The sequence below is a fragment of the Globicephala melas genome, chromosome 5 (genome assembly GCF_963455315.2).
Source record: "Globicephala melas chromosome 5, mGloMel1.2, whole genome shotgun sequence".
Lineage (NCBI taxonomy): Eukaryota > Metazoa > Chordata > Mammalia > Artiodactyla > Delphinidae > Globicephala > Globicephala melas.
Genome location: NC_083318.1, coordinates 65602712 through 65627382, shown reverse-complemented (window position 1 = coordinate 65627382; position 24671 = coordinate 65602712). Strand labels below are relative to the sequence as shown.

General features: G+C 42.5%; 1 protein-coding gene across 7 annotated transcripts in view; it reads right to left on the bottom strand.

Moving 5' to 3' along the window:
* The window catches only part of LIMCH1 (LIM and calponin homology domains 1), a 342005-nt gene that overhangs the window by 58023 nt on the left and 259311 nt on the right, over positions 1-24671 (bottom strand). For 6 of the 7 annotated variants that reach the window (XM_030881128.3, XM_060299272.2, XM_030881126.2 and 3 more), the window contains 4 exons: positions 8272-8307; positions 3315-3441; positions 1691-1848; positions 1088-1496 (listed from right to left, as the gene is read on the bottom strand). In XM_030881128.3, the coding sequence (XP_030736988.1) occupies positions 1088-1496; positions 1691-1848; positions 3315-3441; positions 8272-8307 (730 nt within the window). Of the gene's footprint in view, positions 1-1087; positions 1497-1690; positions 1849-3314; positions 3442-8271; positions 8310-12702; positions 12962-13397; positions 13510-13594; positions 13714-15357; positions 15688-16203; positions 16447-18870; positions 19174-24671 lie in introns of all 7 variants that reach the window. The other variant, XM_030881135.2, reaches the window with a different exon arrangement.

Below are 24671 nucleotides of genomic sequence, written 5' to 3'. Positions count from 1 at the left end.
CCTAGGCACCTATGCCAGGCACTCAGGATGAAGCTATGAACAACAAGGACACAGTCCCTGCCCTTCGAGGGATAAACATCTCAATTCAACCCAGATGAGACAGCCAGGACATTTTTCTTTTGTTTCATGAAAGCCTAAGGCACAGATTTTGAAGATACATTCAGAGTTATCTAAGCAAAAGTCAGAAAGTGTGGTTTGGTTCCCTCTGAAATTCAATAGGAAGATACATGGCATCCCACTGCTCAATTAGTTTAGTTTAGCAAACTTTCTTTACAGTCACATGTCCGTGTCTGCTACTGATGAATTCCACCTGTCTTCTATTATGAACCCATGTGGTGTGCAGGGACAATCAGAACTGATTTTTCTTTATAGTCAACATAGCTTGAGACAAAGGATGAGCACTTCCTCCTGATATGAGGGAAAATACTTGAATTTGAGGAAGAAAAAAGACGTTTGACTGTCTTCGATTCTTTGGTTCTGGTACATCATTTTACACATTCATTGGCAACCCCTCCATCCCCCAAAACAACATACTTTATTCCCACTTAAAAAATTTAAAAAATCTGTCTCATCTGAGAACCAAGTACATCCCATGTATTCCTTGCATTCTTATTTTTTTGTATTGTAGCATCTTTTTAGATATGATGGTAGTTTCTTCCTAAAAGAGAGGTAGCTGTATATACTTCTATTTAAGCCAAAGGCAACCAAACTTTTGTTCTGAGGAATTTGCAATACCTCCAGATAGCTGGAGATACCTAGGGTGCTGCTAAATTAGGGTTTGTTATGACTACTATAGAGAGACCATGCCATCATATCCAACTATGAAACAGACATTGCTCATGGAGATGACTCAACCACCGATCTCACGGAAGCCCATCAGTATTAAAAACAGGAATTGAGGGGAATCATCTACCCCTTAACTATTTGCAAACCAAATCTCAGAGACACATAAACTTCACAATCATACATGTTAACACCTTTTGCTTTTGTTTGATAAAAACAATTGCATCTTCTTGAGGCAAGATGCTTCCTTCCAGTGATTACCTAGGGTTCAGTTTTGGTTCTACCCTTAAGGAACTCATCCTACCTTGAAGGTCTTCAGGACCTCTTGAGAGTTTTTGGGCTGGGAGTAAGGCTTGGGTGTCAGCATAGGCACTGCTTTGGGAGTGACAGTTTTGCTTGGAGACCCACTGCCTGCTGACATGCTGGCATCCAGTACACTGGTACGAGCGATGGTGGTTTCCACCGTGGCAGTGAATTTGGGTGGAGACAGTGACTGTTGCCGCAGGTATTTCATGGGGTTGGGGTCATTCAGGAAGGAGGATAAGTTTGGCTCTGTTGAATGGCTTCTTTCCAGAATTTTTGGCATCTCCAAGCGTTCAAGGACAGCTTCGCTGATGGTGAACCTCTCGATGTACTGTTGGAGGATCCTTTCCGCCTCCTCCTGGGACCGTGCATTCTTGTATGCCTCATGCAACTCCCTCTCTCTCCGCTCCCTAAAGGATGGGCATGGGAGGGGAAGCAAGAACAAAGGCAACAGTCACAGGAATTGCAAAGCAGACCTTGGTAGAGCTGAAGGAAAGTATAATATTGGTGTCAGAGCCGTGGTGATAACCAACGATTTTTAGGAAAAGCACATCTAGATAATACTGTACATTCAACAACGAGAACAACCACAGAAAGAACCCACTTTTCCTGGACAATTTCCCTGTAGGTTTTGATGCTTTTCCTTCGTTCACTCGTCCCATCCTCTCCAGCCAGTAACTTCTCCATTTTTTTCCTTTCTTCCTCTTTCTTGATTAAGTCCTGAGAAGCACTTCTTCTACGGCTCTTCCAACGAGCCAGGTCCTGCAGGGGTGGGGGGAGGGAGATAGAACATTTTTCTTCAGGCTTGCACATAATTCCATTTCTACTCTTCAGGGTTGAGTAAGCCCTGACTATCGGCCAGGCTAAGACATTCCTGTACATCCAATGTAAGTCTGGTTGGAACAGGACTACCTCGAAGGCAGGAGCCCTTCAGAAATATCTACATTATCCATAGCAGGGCGGCGCATTTACTTAAACACCGTAATGTAAAATTTGTGATCAAATTCCACGTCAGTTGCCAAATTTTAAAGTATTGCCTCAGAGGGTATTGTAAGAAACTTCATTTCTTGCTATTTACAACCTCTGCATTGTGAATGGACTCGCTGACAACAGAATGGTAGGAATTAACCACAGACCTACAATTCCCTCAGGGAAGGAAGAAAAGACAGAAAAAAAAATTGGCTTTGGGGTCTTACAAAGCCAACAATTCTGTACGTATTAAGTCATCTGATCCTTTCAAGAACCTCACCACAAATCCTATGGGCAGTTAGAGCATAATGTTGAGGACTTAGGATTCTGGAGTCGGACGGGTGGGAGTGCGGCTGTGAGAAACAATCCTAGCTCTATCTCTTCCACGCTTTGGAATCTCAGGCACGTTCCTTAGCCTCTCTGCACCTCAGTTTCCTCATCTCTAAAATAGAAATGATAATAATACCTACGCTTACAAGCCTGTGGTGAGGGTTAAATGGGGTGGTGCACATAAGGTGCACAGACACTAATTATTACCACATTTAATCAACTTTAGAAAAGTTAACTTTTTTGACTAAAGGTAGAGGCAAATCTGCAGTAGCCACCTCAGAGGGCTCTGTGAGGATGAAGTAATCCACTCTTCCTCCTCTCATCCCTATCTTTAGGCTTCTCCCCTGCCCTGGCTCTTTGCTCTTAGCACACAGATGATCCCAAGGCCCCCGTCAGGCCCTGGAGCCTTCCTTACTGGTTACAATCCTGGCTCTCTAGCTCACTAGCTGTGTGACTTTGGACAAGTTACTTAGCTGTTCTGGGACTCATCTGTAGAACTGAGGACCATCATAGTTGCTAGCTCATTGAATTATTGAAAGGATTAGAGAATGATGACATGCAAGGTACTTAGAATAGTACCTGTTACTGGTACGCTCTCGATGTTGGCAGTTATCATTGTCATCATCATTATTATCATCGACTCCAAATATATAGTCTCAAAAGACAGTCCCTCCTCAGTTCTGCATCCCGTGCCAGTTGCCTCCCTTCTGCTCCCCTCTTTTTTGTGGCCAAACTTCAGCAAGGGTACTTTCCCTAATGCCCACATGGACTGTGTCACCGTTTGAAGCCCTCTAGGGGCGCCCTTCCTCTGCATGGCTTTCCAGCCCAAGTCTGATTTTCCAGCCCCGCTTGATTTTCTGCTCCGAAGGGCCTCTAGCCCAGCGGGCAGAGCAGCCTCCCCGCTGCCCACGGCCCTGCACGGCACTCACATCTTGCCATTTGTCATCCTCTTCCCGCAGCTGGTTGTTTATCAGCTGCAGCTGCTCCTGGCGGGCCCTGCTGTGCGGCTGCACCTTGGCCTCCTCCTCACACCGCATGTCGAACATACTCGTGCTCCTGCGTGTGGAGAGAGCAGACGACGGTGGACAGGGATCAGTGCTCCGCAAGTCTCCGCGCATTTGCAACGTCCCGCCGCGGCGGGGCGCTCTCGCGTTTGGAAAAACTGCCCCCTTCCCTCCGCAGCTTAAGGCAGCAGCGTGATTTGCAGTCTGTTCATCCCTCGGCCTGCAGCAGCGGGCATGCTAGCAGCCTCACCTTTTCTCCTTTTGCGGCAAAAAGCAAAAATGTGACCATCTTTGTCTTCAGTGATGGCAGAATCAGGCCAATCTAATTTTATATGTAGGGGTCAATATATGTTTAAAGTAAAGGGCTAGAAAAAGGTATTTGAAGCTCTGGGCTCGTCTCACTTGTATTAGAAAGTAAAATGAAGAGAGTTAAAATGTATAACTTGGGGAGAATTTATAGCGAGGGAGAGTGGTGTCCCCTGAAGTGAAACTTAATTGCAGTAAATGCTTCTTTGTGTAAAGAGCTGGCTTAAATGCTTTCTCCGTTAACTGAGGCAATCTCTCCATTTTCAAAAAGAAAAAAACTATATCATACAGCTTCAAGTCTAAGGCACCACCTTTTCCTGTTGTATTTTCTGAATTTTGGTTGCATCCAACAGCTATGTATTAATGAAATATACGTTTGATGTGGTTTATTTCTATGTCCTGTAAAACTGTCTGTAAATTGATAGTGCGTTGATGGCATCTTGGAATCAAGAAAATATTTTATGGTAAGATTAAAGGATAAAATATATAAAGCAGTATATACTTTGTATCCTAAAATTCTCACCATGATTTCACTTTATTTTTGTCAGGATACCTCTGAATCTACTCTTTTAAAAGCAAAAGCATTGGGAAAGCAATTTTTAAAAACCTTTAGGCTGTTCATATAATTGATATATTCTATAGGAGCTTATTAAATGTTGGGCAAGACCGTAGGGCCTTTTCTGCGATGCTTACGTAGACCTTTGCTACAACGAAAGCTGAAGCAGCAAGATGAAAATAGAAATAAAAACCAAAGCAAAATCTTCCCGTTTTTTTCTCTCAAAGAAATGACTAGCTCTGGGAACCAAATGGGTTATAGAACACTCAAATCGAGTGGAGGGCTGTTTAAGAACAGAAGACCGATAGTCCATTTTTGAAGCCAGCTTAACACAAAGAAAAAGAAAAGCCATGCATTGAGACGCCAACTAGTTCCAGACATCATCAGTGATGTCCAAAACAGTCATGCCCATGGCCAGACAATGCACAGTAGCAGCATCACCGGATGCTAGTGGGTTCCTTAGCAGGCAGCTCTCTGGAAGGAGAAGATGACCCCAAAGCAATGGCCGCCCACGTTCATTTCGGTCCACCCAAATGAACTTGCATGGACGTGTGGGTGCCTCTCCCCTCTCTCTGGATGCCGCACAATTTGAGTCTGACCTAAGAGAGCTAACACTGAAGACTACACTTGTAATCTGCTTTCCCCAAGAGTATTCTAATAATCTGCACCAAGGGACGTTCTTTGATCTGAGGCTTCTGTTTGCATGGACATGACACACCACGTGAGGAGCTGTCCACAGACTCAGGGGACAGTGTTGATTGTGGCAGCTGTACCTTCCTGAAAGGTAAACTGGAGCCCTCAAAAGAGAGGAGGGGCTGCGATTTTTCACCTAGCTTATGCTGTTTATTAATGTGGTTTAAGGAAGATTTAGGAACTTGCAGAGTTAGGTAGAAAAGTCTAACCCATGGTTTTGAAACTTCATGGATCAAAATTCCCTTCAACAAGCTTTCCAGAAAGGGACCAAAACTCATCCCATTCTTCCTTTCAGAGTTTAAAAAAGGCTTACCTTGAAATATGTCTGATTCAGTCAGTTCATCTTTTAAGGCAATTTACAGGCTTTGTGAAGGTCTTAGAAGATATAAACTCCTCTGAGCCGGGACTCTCTTATAATCTACTAAATACTTGGCAGATTGTGGGAGAGGAAGGAGGTCCCTTCCTTCAGCTTTGCCATCTATAATTTTTAAAGGGCAGAATTTTGGTTTAGGCCACAGTGGGTGGCCATAGAGCAAGGACTTCTTTTGGGACCCCAGGAAGAAAATGGCAGCTTCCTCCAGGATTTGAGAATTGCTTATCTCACTCGACCGGCATGGAGAGGATGGGAGCAAGGCCTTCAGAACTGCCTTCTTCTGTCCCGGGTTCCTATCTCTGCTCCCACCATGAAGTTTTAACTACCTCAGCCCGAATGTGGCCAAAAGCTTGTTAGTGAAATAAAAAGAGAAACACTTGCCTGCCTTCTCACATACCAGGAAGTACTATTTTTTTCCTAGAGTTTTTTTTTTTTTTTTTAAAGAAACACCAGCCAACTGGCCCAAAAAAGAAATAATAAAACTATGAGCGATATCTTTATACCATTTCAAAAAAAAACGAATTAAGCAAGCTCAGAACTGATAATAGTAGACAGAAAATGAGCTGAGTCACCATTCAGAAAATGTTCCCTAATTCAGAGGTTGGACTCAGCCTCCAAAATGAAGAAGTACCTGTCTAGGGATGGGGTGGGGGACCCTGCAGAAGCCTAGGTTCCAGAATGTTAAATGGACTTGCACCAAGCCTATACTTCTCAGCACAACAGGCCGTGCCCTTGGGCTGCAGGGCCCAGGAGCCTCTCTCGGTGACAGGTTGGCATTTCTGAGGGCCAGGATTAAATTACCTCAAGGGGAGCCTGGAAACTGTTTCTGGCCCAAGTCTAAGGTAAGGGAATTAAGAACAAAATGGCCTTTGGCTCTCACAGTGTCCAGCCTCCTCGGAGGGGACCGCTGGGAGAGGAGGCATGTGGAAGTAAAGGGCAAGAAGGTGAAACTGAATCCAGGGAGCCATTCGTGGCTTGCCAGGAGGTGGAAATTTCTGTTTGCCTGTGTGGTAGGTCTGCCCCTGACCTGCATTTTCCTTAAAGGGCACATCTTTTTTTGATTGGGTTGCATTTTAAGAATGTGTCAATTACGAACAAATAGAGTCTGTGCCAATAGTTGTCCTTAAAGATTTTGAAAAAGGGAGATAGTGGGGGAATGAACAAAACATATTATGAATTTCTGTTTAAGAAAAAACAAAACCCTGACATAAACTTTTCTTTTTGTTCCCCACATGGTTTCATATAAATTATGTCTACTCCAAGAAAGAAATGCAGCCCTTTGGATGTTCCTCGATAAGACCTTTGGAAAAGAAGCTCTGTATACTCACCCTGGCCCATAAGGCTGCTGTTTTGGTAAATTTAGAGGAGTCCCCACTCCCACCCATTTAAATCATTTTTAAATGATTTAAAAATCATTTTAAAAAAATGATTTTTTTTAAAAAAAAATCATTAACTTCTCCTGAGGGTGAGGTTTCATATTCAGGTACAGGTAAAATTCAAAAGCTCTTTAATGTAGCTTCTTTTCTTTCAGTTTTTAGGGTTTTTTAGAGATCTGTATTAGGCAAATTGCACAGCAGCTTTGCAATGATGAAGAGTAAATCCATTCTATCAAAATGTTTTTGCTAACCAAATCCAAGAAGTGTTTTGCCTATCAATCTTATATAACCCTCTTTTCAGTGAATGTTAAATACTGCCACTGTAGATTTTAAAAGCAACAACCAGGGCTCAATTTTATAGACTACTTAGCTTCATGCAGTCAGTCAAGCTCCGGCTGAATTTGGTTTTGAGACATGAATGTTCCATGTGTCAGGCCACAGAGCAATTGTGCATCACACATCGGAAACCGATACCCTTGGCACACGAGTCAGACTGCTTCGAGCTATAAGTACAGACTAAGCTGACCTCTTGAACACAAACATGGAAAAAGCACAATTCAAAAACAGTCAATTGTGGCCTGATCTCGTTGTCATTGGTGGAAATGATATTTGTCTGTTCTACACTGTTATTTAGATTCCTCACTCGGTGACTTGAAACTATGGATCAGGCCAGGAAGAAAGGCAGCAGAGGGAATACTAGGGTCCACTCTTATGATGGCCCAGATTCCCACTAGGCCACAAGATCCCTCTCCCGGAGGGCAGACATCAGGCTTAGTGGGCCGCTATTGTTGGAATGAGATAGTAATCATGTTTCTTAAACCTGAGCATTCTGCAAAGAAAACTTCTGCCTTGGATATCAGTTTCAGAATGCTCTGTCTATGAGAAATCCATTTTTGAAATGGAGTTAATGTGGTCACAAACGGGAGAGAGTGGATTCTTTTCAAATTTGGATGTTAGGCCGGGGATGGGAAATGCATCTCTGAGAGGTGAGGAAACCAAGGAGAGGCAGCCCAAGTCATGTTGTACATTTTGACCCCCGACTATGCCACGGAACTTGAACGAAATCCCAACGTTTTGTTCTCAAGCAGCCCACAGTTTATATTATTCCAACCTGAGAGGAACTTGGGCTTCTGAATCTATCATTCGTGGCTTAGGATTTACTTTCTTAGCTTAAAAAAAATGTAGCTATGAGAATGACCACTTCATGGCTAAGCCTTTACATATCAAGAATTCAATGCAAAGCACAGAAAAGCCTTTTAACAATTCCGTGGTTCAGAAGGGGTTCCAACGTCCGAACACTAACAAGAACAACTTGCACATGCTCTGTCTATAAAAAGTAAACTTTTAAGCAGCAGCTGCGTATTAGGATCATGCTTCAGTGGCTTTTTCATTCATCTCTCCTGCACAGAACGTATGTTCTGCATTCCAACTTCAAGTGCTTCTCTGAGGCTGCAGAGAAGAGTCAGTTAGCTCTTCAATCCACTGTTATATTAATTGCATTTCAATTAGTGGTGAGTACTGGAAGCATGCAGTTTAGGCTAGTAATTAATGTATTCCTACAAATACAAGACAACTTACTCTGCGTCATCAGACACAGGAGTTCTCGGTCCGTATCTATAAGACCAAATACAAAATTAGAGGATTGGTAAGACGAAGGTTAATGCTGTAACCACGCTGGAAATAAAAACTACAAGTGAAATGTATGTGTGCCAAACCTTTTTTGCTGATCCTACTGGAAGAGAAGGGTCATTAGACAATTAGTAATATTCATTAACTGCTGAAAATGAAAGCAAAGTCTTGACATTTCTGAAGAATGCAAAATGTGTAGTAAAACCCAGAGGAGAAATGAAAAAAATCCCCATGCTACCCACAAAGAAAGAATCTGTTCAATATAAACACAAGAAGGCTTAGGTGCAACCCACAATGTTTAGAGAAGGCGCTTAGAAAAACCCAAACATGTATTAAGATGGTTCACAAACAGCTGAACTGTTCTTTGCCTTTCTGTGCAGAGTAATGGGCTGTAATGGACACCCAGCATAGAAGCACACACTTACTGACCCTTTCCCTGATGTGTTAATGCACTTGCACAAATAACATCAAAGAGTGTTTCTGCAGTTTTCTGAAAGCAGACCAGAACTCCAACCAGAACCCCAATCAGTGCCTTCCGCATGCATCTGACAAAAACCACAATTCCTAGAAAACTGGCAGCTTTAATCAAAACCAGACGTGGACGATACTCCACAACTTAAAAAATAATGACGTTTTTTTAAAACAATCTTTTATATTCTTCTGATTATTTAGATCTACAAAGTTGTACCTTCTTCGATATAGGCATTTTAAGTTTTAATGCGTCTGATAAAGATAAAGGTCAAATTAGAAAATAAAAACTAGAACATTATGAGGGCCTATTTTAAGCACATTTAAAAAAAGCAGCTCCCACAAATGACTCTTTCAGCAAAGGAGAATATTAAGAGAAGGTTCTTACCTATGCCCTGAAAGGCTGTTCATTCATGCATTCTGATGGCGGACAAAGAATTTTTTGAGTAAAGAAAAAATGTCCTGCTTTCAGTCCAATAAATTAAATGTGCGGGTTTTCAGCAAAAATTACCTGATCCTGTGTTCAGTTTATAACAATTTATAGGGAAAAGAGTAATTTCTAAAGATCTCTTCCAATGATCTTAGAGAAAACACTCCAAAGCACATGGGTGGACACACACATACACCCTTCTCTCTGATACCTTCGTCATTCTACAACAGTCTGATTCATTAATAATTATTTTCATGCACAGCGAAGGCAACGACACTAGTTAAAAACCCAAAGTTTCTGTTGGAATGGCCAAAATCAAGAAGAGGAAAGTGTTTGTGAATGTCTCTCTTCCAGAAGTAAGACCCATTTTCTGTTTCTCTGGGGAGTAGTTTCAGAAGATGCTAAAGGTTAAATTAATACCCTCAATTTTCCAAAACCATCACTGCATGGAGGCAGATGGATTCCTTCACAGCAAGAAAGAGTGCATAATCAGTGTTAATTCTACCCAGAATTAACAGTGTTAATTCTGAAGCCCCGGTAAAATGTTTCCCAGTTAATTAACAGGCCTACTAGAATAGACATTCAAATATAGCGTTTTCTAAATTATCTACGGAAACGAGGAGAGAAGTTATTCTTAATGGATGGCTCATCTAGGAATGATCAATGAACAGTTGGTATGTATTTCTGGGTCTATTGGAATATTTTAATTCATGTTTTACTGAAGTAAGATATACATATAGAAAGTGCACAGACCATACACACACACCCTGATGAATTTTCACAAACCACAGATTAGTGCTGAGTTTTGTGCTATATAAATGGACTTATACAGCATGGACTCTTCTGAGTTTGGCTTCCTTAGCATATTTCCTTTATGAGGTTCAGCTATGTTGTTGCATGCAGGATATATTTAAATTTAAATCGCTTCTACACAAAACACTTAACAGCATTTCGTGGACAGCTCTGCCAACAAATATAGATGAACACTGCAACATAAGCTTCATGATGGTAGGGATTTTTCTTTTGGGGTTCTCTGAACAGTGACCAGACTAGGCCCTCAATAAGTACGTATTGGATGCTCTGGAAATTGAAAAGAATAGTGCAGTCTCTGAAGATGACCTTCATTTATCTGTTTACTACATACATATGGGTTTAAGAAATTTCCCCTCAGACTAATTTATTAGCTTTAAGAGGGCACAAATTTCATCAGAATTGCCTTTGCTGTTAGGGAGAAGATAATTAGAGTCTGGGCTTCAAATGATTTTCCCAGTTGTCCTATGGAAAATAGAAAAGTAAAGATGAGTTTAAAAAATCACTAACAAAGAGATTTTTTTTTAAAAAAATGCAAAGTAGGTCAGTCCACAGACTATCAAGTACAAAATTGGCCAGACAAATTACAGTTGGTATAAGCATCTTACAAAAAAAAAAAAGCAATTAATAAAGTTTAGTTGTGATGGTGGCGGTGTTTAGAAAGACAAAAAGAATACTCTATTCACCTATTGATCGTGTTTATGTAACTTTCAGCACTAATAAAGTACTTCAGGGTCAATGATTAGCAATATTGTGAACTAGAATAAGCTTCATTTGAAGTGAGAGGGAAAAATGGATTTACTGCTCATTTAAGATTATCCCCCAGCACCCAGCACAGCGTTTTACACATAGTAATTACTCAGTAAATACTTGTTGAAAGGAAACATGAATTCCCAAGGTGTGTGCTTTGCTCAATCACACAATTACGTCACAGAGTTAATCTCACTATATCTCCTTATGCTCAAACCAGCCATTCAGTCCCATGTGAATATAAAGAGGTCTCTTCCCGAATCACAGATAGACGGACAGATACAAGTGACAGGGAGGTCGTCAGACCGCCACAGTTTCCTCTGGTAGCCTGGTAGGTAATGCGCTGGCGTGGAACGGCGGCTCCCCCTTCAGACAGCGGTGGGTTTGGATCTTGGATCTGTGATTACCAGCTGTGTGAGACCAGGGCCCCGGTTCCTTATTGTAGAATACAGAAGAAACTGCTTAGTCTCAAAGGCTGTGTGAGAAGTGAGTAAATGGGCCACCTAGAATGTTCTAGTAGGCAGCCTATAGGCCTCACTTCCTTCTCTCCTTTCACGCTAACTGCTCTCCGGCAGCCCATGGATGCAGGGTCCAGCACCACATCAGGGCATCTGGGGAGACAGTGAGCGTGGTGGGCAAGGCTGTCCCTCTCTCACTAACCTGCCCTCACCTGCTGGGATCCAGGTGTGATCCAGGTGTAACTTCTCTCTACATCAGGCTTCCCATTTGTGAATTGGAGCCAACAGCCATTCAACCTACCTGTGAATTCCCAGGAGAAGGTACGCTGGAGGAAACGGAGGCACTTTGAAAGGGTAACAGTTATAAAGTGGAGCACGGCTACTACTCCTGCCCCCTGAAACCAGGGTTACAATAAGGCTCTCCTATGGTAGTATTATGATTCGGAAGAATGTAAAACATACATTAAATCCAGATGGTAACGATGGCTAGGATCTTCATCTTAAAATTTGGGGATTACTTAAGATTTTCTTTACTCCCCACTCTACCCTCTGTCCCACTACTATCAAGGTCCTTTGTGAAGCAGAACTTCATCACTTCCTGTTTTACAGTGGAGCTTTAATTATGCTACACTCGTACTCCTCGGCCCTGCACTGATCAGGCAGACCACACTTTTCACAAAAGTCTATCACTCTTACTAAACAGCAACAGAAGCTTCAACATATAGGACCTGAAACCAGACCATGAACCCCTGGATTACTATTTCCCTACTTTCATTTTATTTTTTTAAATTTGTATTTTACATTGGAGTAGAGTTGATTTATAACGCTGTGTTAGTTTCAGGTGTACAGCAAAGTGATTCAGTTATACATATACATATACCCATTCTTTTTCAGATTCTTTTCCCATCTAGGTTATTACAGAATATTGAGTCCCCTGTGCTATAGAGTAGGTCCTTGTTGATTACCTTTTTAACATATTCCCTACCTTCATTTTAAATCAAGTCAGAGCATGGAATGGAAATCCTACCTCTAGAAAGCACTATTTGTGAATGTTAAAATTAAATTAAACGAATTGTGTAAGTAGTATATATCTTCTTTGGACCTGAAGACCCTCCTGGAATCAGAATGAAATCAAGTAGGTCAGAAAGAAGTTCAACTCCTTTACCCGACGGCTCCTATGTGAGCTAGGAAGAAATAAAAGAGTTTCCCATTTAGGCTGCCCACAAAATGAGAGTCAGAAAGAATGTTTAATAGGACAATTCACAACTGAACTATTCTTTCCACACCTGCTCACATGCAAAAAAAGAAAAACACATCTTGGCAGACTAGGTCATGTCATTTCTGCTAGCAATAGCAGGTAAGTGGCACGGATAAACCGTAAAGCATTAATGACACACTCAAAGCATGTATCAAGGCTCAGACTGGAGAAACAAAGTCAAAACAGCTTAGGATGATCTTCTGACTCTTATCTTTTATTGGTGGACCCTTGGCAGATCCCTCCACAATGCGTTGCTTTGCAGATGGAACTGGACGGAACTGGTTTAGCTTGGATCCAAGGTGTCTAAGAGATATCCCAGTTCTCCTGGCCATCGCATCATCTTTCTGTGACTCATACAATTTTCTTGGGCCTTTCAGTCCACTGCCACTCCAGGCAGGAGCTGTCATCTTCTCTGACTTCTCTTCTCTCTCTGAGGCCTCCCATTCAGAGGTCAGAGGACATGAACTAGGGCACATCAGTCCAGCCAGTCAAAGGGCACTTACTGCTAAAGATGTTTGCAGTAGCATCACTCGCTTGGCGTTAACTCAAGACGGAAGAAGCCAGTGATCACAGAGGCAGCAGCGCACACAGCGACTGAGGATTAATATCGTGGACCTCCATCATGCAGCTGATACTTACACGGGAATGGGTTTCCCTTTCTGGTGTTCCTGATTCCTGAGAATGAAATTTGGCCAGCACCCAACCACATGCAAGGTCTAAAGTCTCTATCCAGGAAGGACACTGAAAGCAGAGCTCTGACCCTGGGATGGGCACATTCCTTTAAGGGGCTCCACGCCACATCAGTCATCAAGCGCATACCGTGGCTTTAAGCTGTTTGGGGGGACGCAGCAGCCACAAACAGCAGAGGCAGCGCACCCTGGAAAGCGGGCGAGGCGCTCACAGTGGCTGGCCGCTCTCCTCGGATCTTTCAGCCTTTGGCACCGTCTCAGAACCTCTTTGAACAACTCCTTCAGTCGCTTCTTTGCCATCCTGCGGCAGCTGTTTGCAGGTAACTAAAGCCAGACGGGACAGCTTTACTACTAGGAAAGGATTCCCACCAGAGGCCTTGGGCCCACCTGTCAGCCTTCACGTCCTCACCTTTCTCTGTCCTCCTCGGGCACTCACCTAAACTGCAGCTATGCTCTTCCTGGGACTCCGGCACCACAGCCAGCCGGCAGACCCTCTTACAACGGTCATCTACACCAGACGTCACTATTCTGTTGATGATCAAGTAGCATTGGCAGCAAGAGGGAAGAGGGAAAAGAGTTAGGAAAGGAGACAGTGAAAGTCACTGAGACTGAAAGGTTAAGAGAGAAGGTTCGGTTGCTATTCCAGAAGCCGGTTAGTAAGGATGACATATTCAGAATGAGATAATAGAATATGGGCCTGAGAAAGTCAAAGAAGGCTAGCCTGACTCTGCCACCATGGGGCTGAGTGATGGCCCCTTAGTAGTCAAGGACTCAAGGATGCATTCCTTACTAATTTCTTAGTCTCACCCCTTCCACCCCCCACCCCCATCAGCCTCTGAAACCCCAGCAGGGCATTTCTGATGCACCAGGGTTATTTCTATTGACAGCCTCTAGGGTGTCATCCACAGTACGGAACCAAAGAAACCCCTCTCTATGTCATGGACCATCCACTGTGTGCTTTGGATATCATGAACAAGGCATGGAGGAGACTGTCCTGAGCATTTCCTCCTGCCGTGGAGGGCTCTGCTTTGCTCCCACCATGCAGGTGGAGTGGAGTTTCCTGGGAGAATCCAGAATCTTCTTCTTATTATTTTTTAACAGAAACTCAAACAAATTTTGATAACATGTATACCTGGAAGAGACCCAGGAAAACTGAGTAGCTTACCAAAATGGCTGAAACCCTCACCTTAAGTACCATCTTCAGCTAAAGACAAAAGAGGACATGTGGGTAGTGGTTTGGGACCTCAGAGGGGAGGAAGGCAATTCACACAGAGATGGCAAAGCAAATTTTTAGTAAATAAATGTTTGCTGGGCCCTGCATAGACAGCGGGGGGGGGGGTGCAGAGTGTACTCTGATCTCTAAGTTTCCCCAAGCACACCTAGCGCACGGAGAATCCAGAACTTTAGAAATGCCCTATACCTGTTTAATGGAAGAAAGACCAGCCCGTGGAACCAAATCCCCAACAGAGGGCTTGGGAGTTCACAGCTGGAAGGCCTCCAGTGAGGATGAGGACTGATGACAGCTCTACAAGGTCTTTTCCCAGGTGACGCCTCACAAATTTGGATGGTGATTGATTCATTCAAGGAAACTCCTGACTCACAGGAACCCTCAAAAGAAGAGTCTTTTTCTACTCATGTTCTGTTATATAATTTTAAAAACTGGGCGGGAGCTGGGGGGGGGGGAGAGATGTTTACTTTTTTGTGTGTCTACTTAGATGTCCAAAATCTGAACTTAATGACACTAATCACAATTTTTTTCTCCCTCGTGGGATAAGAAAGAGGGAGGGTATAGATAACCCAGATTTTTATCAATGTATCTTTAGGAGAAACATGAAGGGTATCATTAAAACATTCCATCTAGTTTGTTCAGTATTGCCAACAAATAAAATACTGCTTAATGCAGCCAAGGGAAGATGAATCATTTGCCAAAATTACTGGCATTCCCAGACAGTGATTCTGGTGACAACAGAATCAAAATGGATGTCTGTCATTTAACTTCACACACGTTTCCCCGCGGGGAAATCTACTGACATTACTTCTCTGCTAACCAGCAAAAGAGGCTGTTAAAACTACGTCATCTCTGGCAGTTTCTTTAATGTGCTTCAGCAAACTCTTTAAAAGCAGCAGTGATTCCCATGCAGATCTCCTTGCACATGTAATGGCAAAAAGTACCTGCAGTCATTTTGTGGATTAAGCCTGTGGTCTTCCTGTAAACTGGACATGGCCGCCAAGGCAGGGGACACAGAGTACGTCTGAATCTTGCGGCTGTGACTGATGACTTCCTCTGCATCCTCCTTCGGCCCAGCCCTGCCAATGCTGAGCCGCTTCCATGTCTGCTGATCTATCTCTGTCACTGGTCCGAAGTGCACGAACTTTTGCCTAGGGCTGGAAGCTTTCTTATAAGCCCTTGCCTTGCGGCTGGCAAAGTCATCACGGAGGGCAGTTTCTGCTTTAATTTCTGGTGAAGGCTCAGGGGCACACGTGTGCTCCACATCTCCATCCCTAGTCAGAACCGGAAATAAGTTCCAAAGGTTTCTAAGGTGAGTAAAATCAATGAAGAGTTTTGAAAAACTACTGGATGTATGAAATATACTTCAATGTCTAAAGCAGGATTGCTTTTCCATTAATCAATCAAATGAAGAAACGATCATTGTCTTGCCTCGGTAAATAGCACTTTAGGTTTTCTGTAGCTTTCTTAACATCATAAATGATGGCATAAGAAAACCTTGGGTACAATGAAATAATTAAAATCATTTAAAAGTCAAGTTTAAATTCCTTACACGTAAATAAGCCTATTAAAATAAGCATTCACAATAAATCAGTTGAATTAAAGAGGATGTTTCCTGTCCTTGTGGCTTGTAATTTTTAGTATTAACAAGTTTCAGCATGCAGAATATGCTCTGTGTTTTGAGGCATTTTTTCTGGCCATGAAAATAAAAAATGATAGAAGGATAAGTGATTCCTTCAAAGTTAAATGATACCACTGTTAGGAGAAATCCAGGGGAAAACATGACACACCTCTTCTTTCCTGACACTTTCAGCCTCTCCCACGTCTCCCGGTCGGCTTCTGTTATATTGGCGACCGCGACAAAGCTCGGAGCCTCGCGGTGAGGGCCAAGCCTGCCCTGAATTCTGCGCTGCGCCAGGTCATCCTTGTGAAGATCCGGCACCTGCCTGAGCCCCTCTTCCGCAGGTTCACTCTCCTGAGCCCGCACAATACAGGTCACCCTCGACTTCACCTCTTCCGTTTGGCCTTGGTTTCTGTCAATTTGATCCAGGCCCCCACGTTATTGGAAAAATCAGGTTCCAGGAAGGGAAGCAGACAAACAGAATGTCAAGCATGGAAATTCAGAGGCTGAAGACAGAATGGAATGATGGAAGCACCTCTCCCTTTCTCAAAAATATGGAATCAATTGCAGCCTTGATTACTTTTGTCTATGCTACCCTTTTGACACTGTAAAGAGACAGAGTTTTTCCACCAGATGACAGACTCTAGTTTAGTTTAGGAAGAGAAGCCAGGGCTCGCTGAAAGACTATTAAGAATGGTAATGAGATTTCAGTTTGACAGTAATGATGCCCAATTCCCACACTATTCAAGTTACTGTAATGAATTCAAGTTTTCTGATTGAATCCCTGAGCCTTCTTGGAACGTCTTTTTCTGCAGCAGTAAAGTGTTAGTAATGAGCTCTGCATGATCCAAATTCTAGAATTAGTTTGGAGATAGTTGGAACGTTGTTCACGTATTGAACACCTCAACCATAAACCTTCATACTGCCAGAAAGTATGATTAAGTCAATGCTGAATAGAAACTTGCAATGTTCAAACTCAGTCTCTGCCTCCTGATAGCATTAATTAGGTTTGGCTAACGTAAACTTGAAGAACAGAGAGGGCATCCTCTTTACCTGGCTCCACAGAGGCAATACCCATTTGTTTCTTGTGTCAATAACTGTTCACCTTTATTCATGCTAAATCTGATATTTTCAATTGTTTTCCTAAGAAGTGAACTTTAGATGCCTAATGTTGACAATATCATAATTTAAACCAAAGTTGTGGCATCTATGTGCATAAACATTATATCACATTAAAAGTCAGTTTCTAACTAAATATGTTTCTTGAGATAGAAAATTTCAGAAATATACATAAATAGGGCTATTCATTTTTTTTCAAAATAAATCTTCCAAGCCAGAAAACCATTCTCTTGTTACCTGGATGACTTGGTGTATTTACAGAGCCTATGCAAATAGGAAGGCGACAGAATTTTCTATTTGCTTTTAGTTTGGGGAAGGGGATCAAGGAGGGCATAGCACAGAGCCGCCAGGGAGCCCTCTTTTTTTCATCAGTTCTTTGAAGCTCTCTAGAGAGATCATGGGCTGTGTCCCCAAACACAGAGTCAGGTGACAACAGACAAATGGGGCTGGAAATATCAGGAATTAAAATTGCATGCAGGAGAAAGGAAAAAAGGGAGGTACAAAAGCTACTCCTTTTCCTAACTCAAGTTGCTGATCCGCATCAATATGCCTTGATGCTACTCAGTTATCCAGAAGTCTTTGTTTCACTGGCAACAACTGATCCCTCCCACAAGGCCCTATGAGAACGGTTTGTTACAAGGCATGCCAACAAGGACTGCAAAGACCAAGAGCCTCCCGAAGCTAGAATGTGTCCTATAAAAAAATGGGCCGGGTCTTCTATGCTCAAATCCCTGTTCTGTGTCCAGAGATCTTTCATGTGTTTTGTACCTGGTGCTTCCTAAATCAAACAATAGAAAACACTCACTGCTTCACTGATCTCAATGACGCTGCCCAAAGAACCACTTTAATTGTGTAAAACACAGTTTAGATATTTATATTCTTAGTTCAATGGATTACAAACCTCTTAAGTGATAGGCAAAAATATGGCAATTAAATAATAAAGATGCGATCTCTGATTTTGATGTAAGGAAAAATACAAGAATGATGAACTCTGTACACTGAAACTCAGCAGGCTGATGGCTTGAATGAATTCGTATCCCTCTTAGGATAAAAATCGCTGGCCAAATTCCATTTCATTAAGCTTTCCTTTCCCTAATTAAGAAGACGGGAGAAAAGTTGGGAGAAGGAAACTCACTTAAAAATAATTTCTATGACAGAACACATAGAAGTGTATCATATTATATATTTGAGGACTTTTTAATGAGAAATTTCCATCGTCAGATGTCTAGGTGATCGTGTTGGTGTGAGGGAAGAAACAGCAAGCCTCGTTTTCCCCCCATATCTCAAAGGTGCTATGAAGATAGAAGGGCTCATAGCTAAGGAATAACTATGATTTCTGCCTCCTATGGATGGACTGGAGCAACCTTGAGAGGTGGCTGTTCCCTGATCAGCAATAGCACATGTCTATTTATGCCAATAATGCCCGTCTCTGACACCAGCACCCATACGTGGTGATACGCCCACATATAGCACATCTGCACACTTGAGCTCCATATTTATTTGGTGAATTCAGCCCTATCTTGGACAGGACCATTCTACTCCCTGCCATCTGAACTTAGGAGAGACTGGATATCTAGGGTTCCACTTTAAAACAAACCACATGACTGATTATATGTAATTAGGGCAGGAAACAGAGGAATGGGGAGCTTTAATACAAATCACCTTTGCCGAACTATATTCTCTCTCTCCTTCATAGACACACACACACAGAGCACACCTTTTATGTTCTAGACTTTTCTTTTCTGAGATTCCCTTGGAGGGTTGCTTGCTGCCATCTGATTTCTCTGCCTCTTTTTTTCGGTAAGGCCCATAGAGGAGTTGATTCAGTGGCACCATTGGCTTGGTCTGGTTCATCCTAGCTCTCCTGGCGGCAAAGTCATCTTTCTCAAGATCAGGCAGTCGACGTGCAACCTCATCTTCTGATTCTGAATCTCTGCTGTGTTGGTGGATCAGGAAAGGATTTTCTTTGCGAAGGATAATATCTCGAACAGCTTCTTTCTCATCACTTAATTGCTTTTGACTGATAAAGCAAAATTAAACGGAACTCCACGTGGGATCAGACCAAAACAGTTTTTAAATCCCCATCTCCAGGCAGCCAACTGTCTTGTTAGTGAAAGGTCTTCTCAATATCATTAGTCCAGATGACATCTGTTTACTATTTTAGTCCAGAGTTGCAGCAGGGTTAGGGTGGGTTTCAAAACCTGGAATTTAGTCAGCTACTAGCAATACTAAAAAATTCATTTAACTTGCAGTGCCCCATCAGCGTCAGAAAGGCAGGATCCTAAATGGCTCTGAAAGTGGCAATCCAAATTCTTTTCATGAAGTTGGGAAAAGTAAGAAGCATTTTGTTATTATTTTTTCTCTGGCACATTAATAATGTACCCAATAGGTACTCAGTTTATTTTGACGGACAGGGCAAAAATCTGAGCTACCAAGAAACTGATCTGGAGGAATGCTAATGAGTGCAGCTATGTGACAGCACACCTGGGATGTGTCCCAGACTGCAAAGTGTAAGGATGGTCTTTCTGCAGAGCTGAGCTAACCTGAAACATCTGGAATAGTTTATGACCATGGACAGGATGGACTCAGGCACAAAAGCTTATCGTGCCCTGCACCCTCCCACCAGCAACCTTTTCTTTGGTCTTTTACCCCCATGACTCTCCACCGCCCAGCTCTTCTGCTTTGTCATATGCTAGCTGTCAAGTAAATCCTATTAAGACATTTCGCCAAAATGTTTACTTAGGGCTATTTTCATTTTCAAGGAAATCTTGAAGGCACCAAACTTTAAATTCTTTAGAATTTAAAGAGAAATGCAGTTTAATGGTGGACTCTTAGGACGTTTTATGCTTTGTTTTTTGTTCTTGTTGGGGTTGGGTAGGGTGGGAATACAGTCAATGGCGCCTTTCTGATATTCAAACAAACTCCTCCCCCCTACTCATAAGATCAGCCTTGCTTCTAAGTCATAATAAAAGATTAAAACTTTACAAATATCATTTATTATCTTCTCAGTTCATAGAGATGGTGAGTAGATAAAGCACCTTGACTTCTAAAGAAAGCTCACCTGCTTTGTATCCGATTTCTGAAGGAGGATTAAGGGTAAATTCTTCATGGTCATGGGACAGGTTGTCTCAGAAATGAAGACAGGAGGAATTAGCCTGGCTGAGCTAATACAAGCAAGGAAACGCTGTCTACTCTGGCTGACCAGGTGGCCTGCTGTCTGTTGCTTACCCTGTACTGCTGCAGAGGAGGCCTGTCAGCCTAACAGAACAGCAGGCCCTCACTCCTGACTTGTGGAAAAATCAAACCATCATTAGTCATGTCCAGAAAACTCCTTCTCCTGCTGACCACTATTCTCAATAAAAGTTTAAATCGTGGAATTTAGAGGTGGTGGGTGGTGCTCTGATCTCTGAATAAAGTTATTTCTTAAAATATAAAATTCTGCCCTTTGAGTTGCACTCCGGCTCTTGGTCTCCTGCTTGGCCACTCCTGGACCATGCTCACTCTCCTCCCTGCATCCTTAGCCAACAAGTCTGGCAAGAACCAACTGGTATTGGTTGACTGTGGCCATAAAGGATGGTCAGTGGGAAATGATAGGCCATTGAATTAATCTCTTCAAAAACGCATTATTTAAAAAGCACATTGATGATGACAAAGAAGGTGGTTAACTATTATTGAGCGCCCACAACGTGCCAGAATTCCTTCTAGTGTTAATTTGTTTAACCTTAATACTAGCCTTGCAATGGTAGTGTGATTAGCATCCCCATTTTATAGAGTGGAAACTGAGATTAGGTGAAGAAATTTGCCCAAGCTCAAAGTGCCACTGCTGAAGTTAAAATTCAAACCCAGGGAGTCTGGCTCCGGAGGTCCTGTTCCTAATCACTGCACTATTCATTAAACAAAGGACACGGCCAGGAACAGTTTTGAAAGCAGAACATCATACAGAAAATAAGGCATTATCATTACTAAGGAAGTAGGAGAAAGAGAAGTATTTTGGTTACTAAATAAAGGGATCACATGAGCTGTGCTTAGAATGAAGTCGTGATTTGCACTGCTGGGTACAGACAGCAATGTTCAGCCAGGATTAATGACAGTAGAATGCTAACTAATCATACCTTACAGTGCTTGCACAGCACTTTACAGTTTACAGAGCCCTTTCAAACGCATTATCTCATCTCAGCTGATCCGACTCCAATTCCAGTAAAGGAGCAGATCCTGAGCTTGAAGCTTTCAAGTCCCAAAGCAACACTCCTTTCATTTTTTGACCAGGGTCCTGGGTTTCAATTTTCCCCAACTCAGGCAGAATACTATGGAATAAAACGTATGCATTTATGCAAATAGCCATGCCAATTTGTGATGCCAATTTGAGAAGGGAGAATCTCGTGCATTATGCATCATGTGAGTCCAGCCAGGCTACAAACTCCCCAGGGTGTTTCTTTTCAGGCTAAATGCCCAGTGTAGCGGGACTCATTTCAAGTGATCTCAATTTAGATATGTAGACTTAAAAAAAGGGGGTGAAGAAAGCTTTCCATATCACTGGCCTCTTAAAGCCACTCCCTGCCCACTTGAAAAAACGATCACAGTGACATTCTGCTAATTGCTTGGATCCTGTAAATTCAGAGCTTCCAGCAGACTCAGAGAGAGCAAAAATTTAATGACATAAATTCTGGGCCAGCACTGTTGGCTATGAAGTAATAAATAATGTGTATAAGGCAGATATGTAGGACTATGTTCGCAGGTGTCTAGTTAGCAGAATATTTAAATGACTTTTTATAACGAGCCCTTCTTTTCTGAAGGTCAGTCTATTGTAAAGCTTCAGTATATTCTACTTTGTTTTTCAATAATTATAATACCTCTGAAGAGCTGGTATATTCCAGATACGTTAACTTTTATGACAACCCTGCAAGATCAGTATTATCGTGTCCACTGAGGTTTCCAGTTCCAGTCATCTGAATGTAGGTAAAGTAAGTAAATTTAAGTGGCAGACCCTGGCTGTCTGGCTTGATATTCATGGGGCGGTTTGGCACTTTTATTTTGTCTGAGTCATTCACAGATGAGTTAGTTGCCTTGGGAAGTAGGGGTTGCTCGACGGACCCAGATCACTGCTTTACTAAGAAGGAATACACGGGCTTCCCTGATGGTCCAGTGGTTAAGAATTCGCCTTCCAATGCAGGGGACACGGGTTCGATCCCTGGTCGGGGAACTAAGATCCCATATGCCGCGGGGCAACTAAGCCTGAGCGCCGCAACTACTGAGCCCACGTGCTCTGGAGCCCACGTGCCACAACTAGAGAGAAGCCTGTACACCACAACGGAAGATCCCGTGTGCTGCAACTAAGACCTGAAGCAGTCAAAAATAAATAATTTTTTTTTAAAGAAGGAATACAGTCTAATGTGAAATGAGAAATGCCAAGCCTTGCCTTCAACCTGGCAACCCTGTCCTAAGACAAGTAAGGCTATCTTTGTAGGAGAGATTGTGGGTCCTAAGCAGGTGAGGGGGAGGAAAAGCTCTTGTCTCAAAGTTTCTAAGGCTTATATATTTCAAAGTGAATGAGATAATGATTTAAACTAAGGAAGAGCTGGCATTTTCTTTCACCCCCTTTTACTTGGCAACACACAAGCAACCAGCTCAGATTGGCAGTCAGTTTGTTCTATTGAAAGAAACTGGGCTCTCCAGAAAAGCCTGTTTGGCCTCCTGGGAATGTCACGGGCAACACCAGGGACCTCCCTGTTCACACAGTGTCCCAATAGGGCAGCTACATCCAGAGTCACAAAGGTTCATGCAAGTTATGTGTCTGCCTGGTCTCTGATCCCCAAGAATCTGTGCAGCAAGAAGCAGTGACACAGGCATCTGGTAAGGAGGGATGGAGAGAATATGCTCCTGGCACTTAGCTGCATCTGCTCTTCCTCTAAAGATTTCTAAAATGTCTATTGTTCCTTGGAGGGTTTCCCCCCCTCTGTAATTAATTACTATGTGCTTGAGAAGATCCACAGACTAGCAGAAAAGACTGAGTGCTGAAACATATGAAAACAATTAGCAAAGAAGTCCAATCACGTGAAACCTATAATTCAGTTCAAAAAAAAAGTTTACTTCTCCAATGGGAAACACCAAGTCAGAGAACTCAAGTCTCCATGGCATTTTAATTCAGGGGAAGTGAATCTTGATTCTTACTTTATCCTCTTAAACGCAGAGATCTTGGCTTCTTTAGCAGAGTCTCATATTTGAGGGGTAATTAGGCTAACTTAATCATAAACTAAAAGGGAAGGAAAAGTAGTTTATGGACTTCTGACTCCAGTGGCAACTCTAATAAATATCAACCCCACATATTTATTAAGAAAGACCTACTTTCTGTCCCTTGGTGCTAACATACCTCCTAATATATTCTTTGATAGGAAGCTTGGGACTTCTAGGCTTCTAAACTCATGTGAAAATGGACTAACATGCACTTCTGCTCCTTTTTATATAGTAAAAATAATTTAAGGAGGTGTTTGAGAATACTTGGGAAACAACAGCCAAAAAAACCCCCCAGAAAACAAAAAACCAATCTGGGGCTTCCCTGGTGGCGCAGTGGTTGAGAGTCCGCCTGCCGATGCAGGGGACACGGGTTCGTGCCCCGGTCCGGGAAGATCCCACACGCCGCGGAGCGGCTGGGCCTGTGAGCCATGTCCGCAAAGCCTGCGCGTCCGGAGCCTGTGCTCCGCAACGGGAGAGGCCACAACAGTGAGAGGCCCGCGTACCGCAAAAACAAACAAACAAACAAACAAAACCCATCTGTAAAAGTACAGCCTTACTCTTGTCTACATGCCTCCTTCCTTGCCTATGCCTCATCCTCTACCCATCTCTCCAAACACAGACTTTCCCAGCTAAAAAAATGGGCCGCAAGAAATATCTGGGGCCTCTTGTTGGGTTCCAAGATGTGGTGGCCAGAATTCATCTGGATTGCAAAGATAGGAGACTGAGGTTACAATGCCTTAAGAGACGTCAGCATATTTAAATGTTTTATATTCTTATTTTCCAGACACCAAGAATCCTTTTCTTCTTCATGATATGCATTTCATTCCAGTTAAGCTACTTTCTGCCACATTAAAAGCAGGATCCCAAATGTAGATAAACTTAGAATGACTGTCAACTCTGCTGTGGGCTGCAAAAAGTAGGTGACAAAGACACAGACAGGCCAGGCTAGTGGCATGGTATGTATAAAATTTTTATGAGAGAGCTAGCAGCTGAAAAATCTATCAACAAATGAATTCTGGGTGTTTGGAGCAGCTGTGTTGTGTTGCTATTGGGAACATTCTCTGGGAATATGCATGATTTTCCTGAACTCCGTTTTAAATGCTAAGTCAGTAGCTCTAAGGTGTGACGTTAACTGACATTTGCAGATATTAACTGACCTGCGAATTTCTGTTTAATAGAGCTAACTTGGATAAAATATGTAAAAATTAAGGCAGATAACAGGAACATGGACAGGAGCAAAAATTACCACAAAAATATACTACTCATCAATTAGAATTACATTTGTAA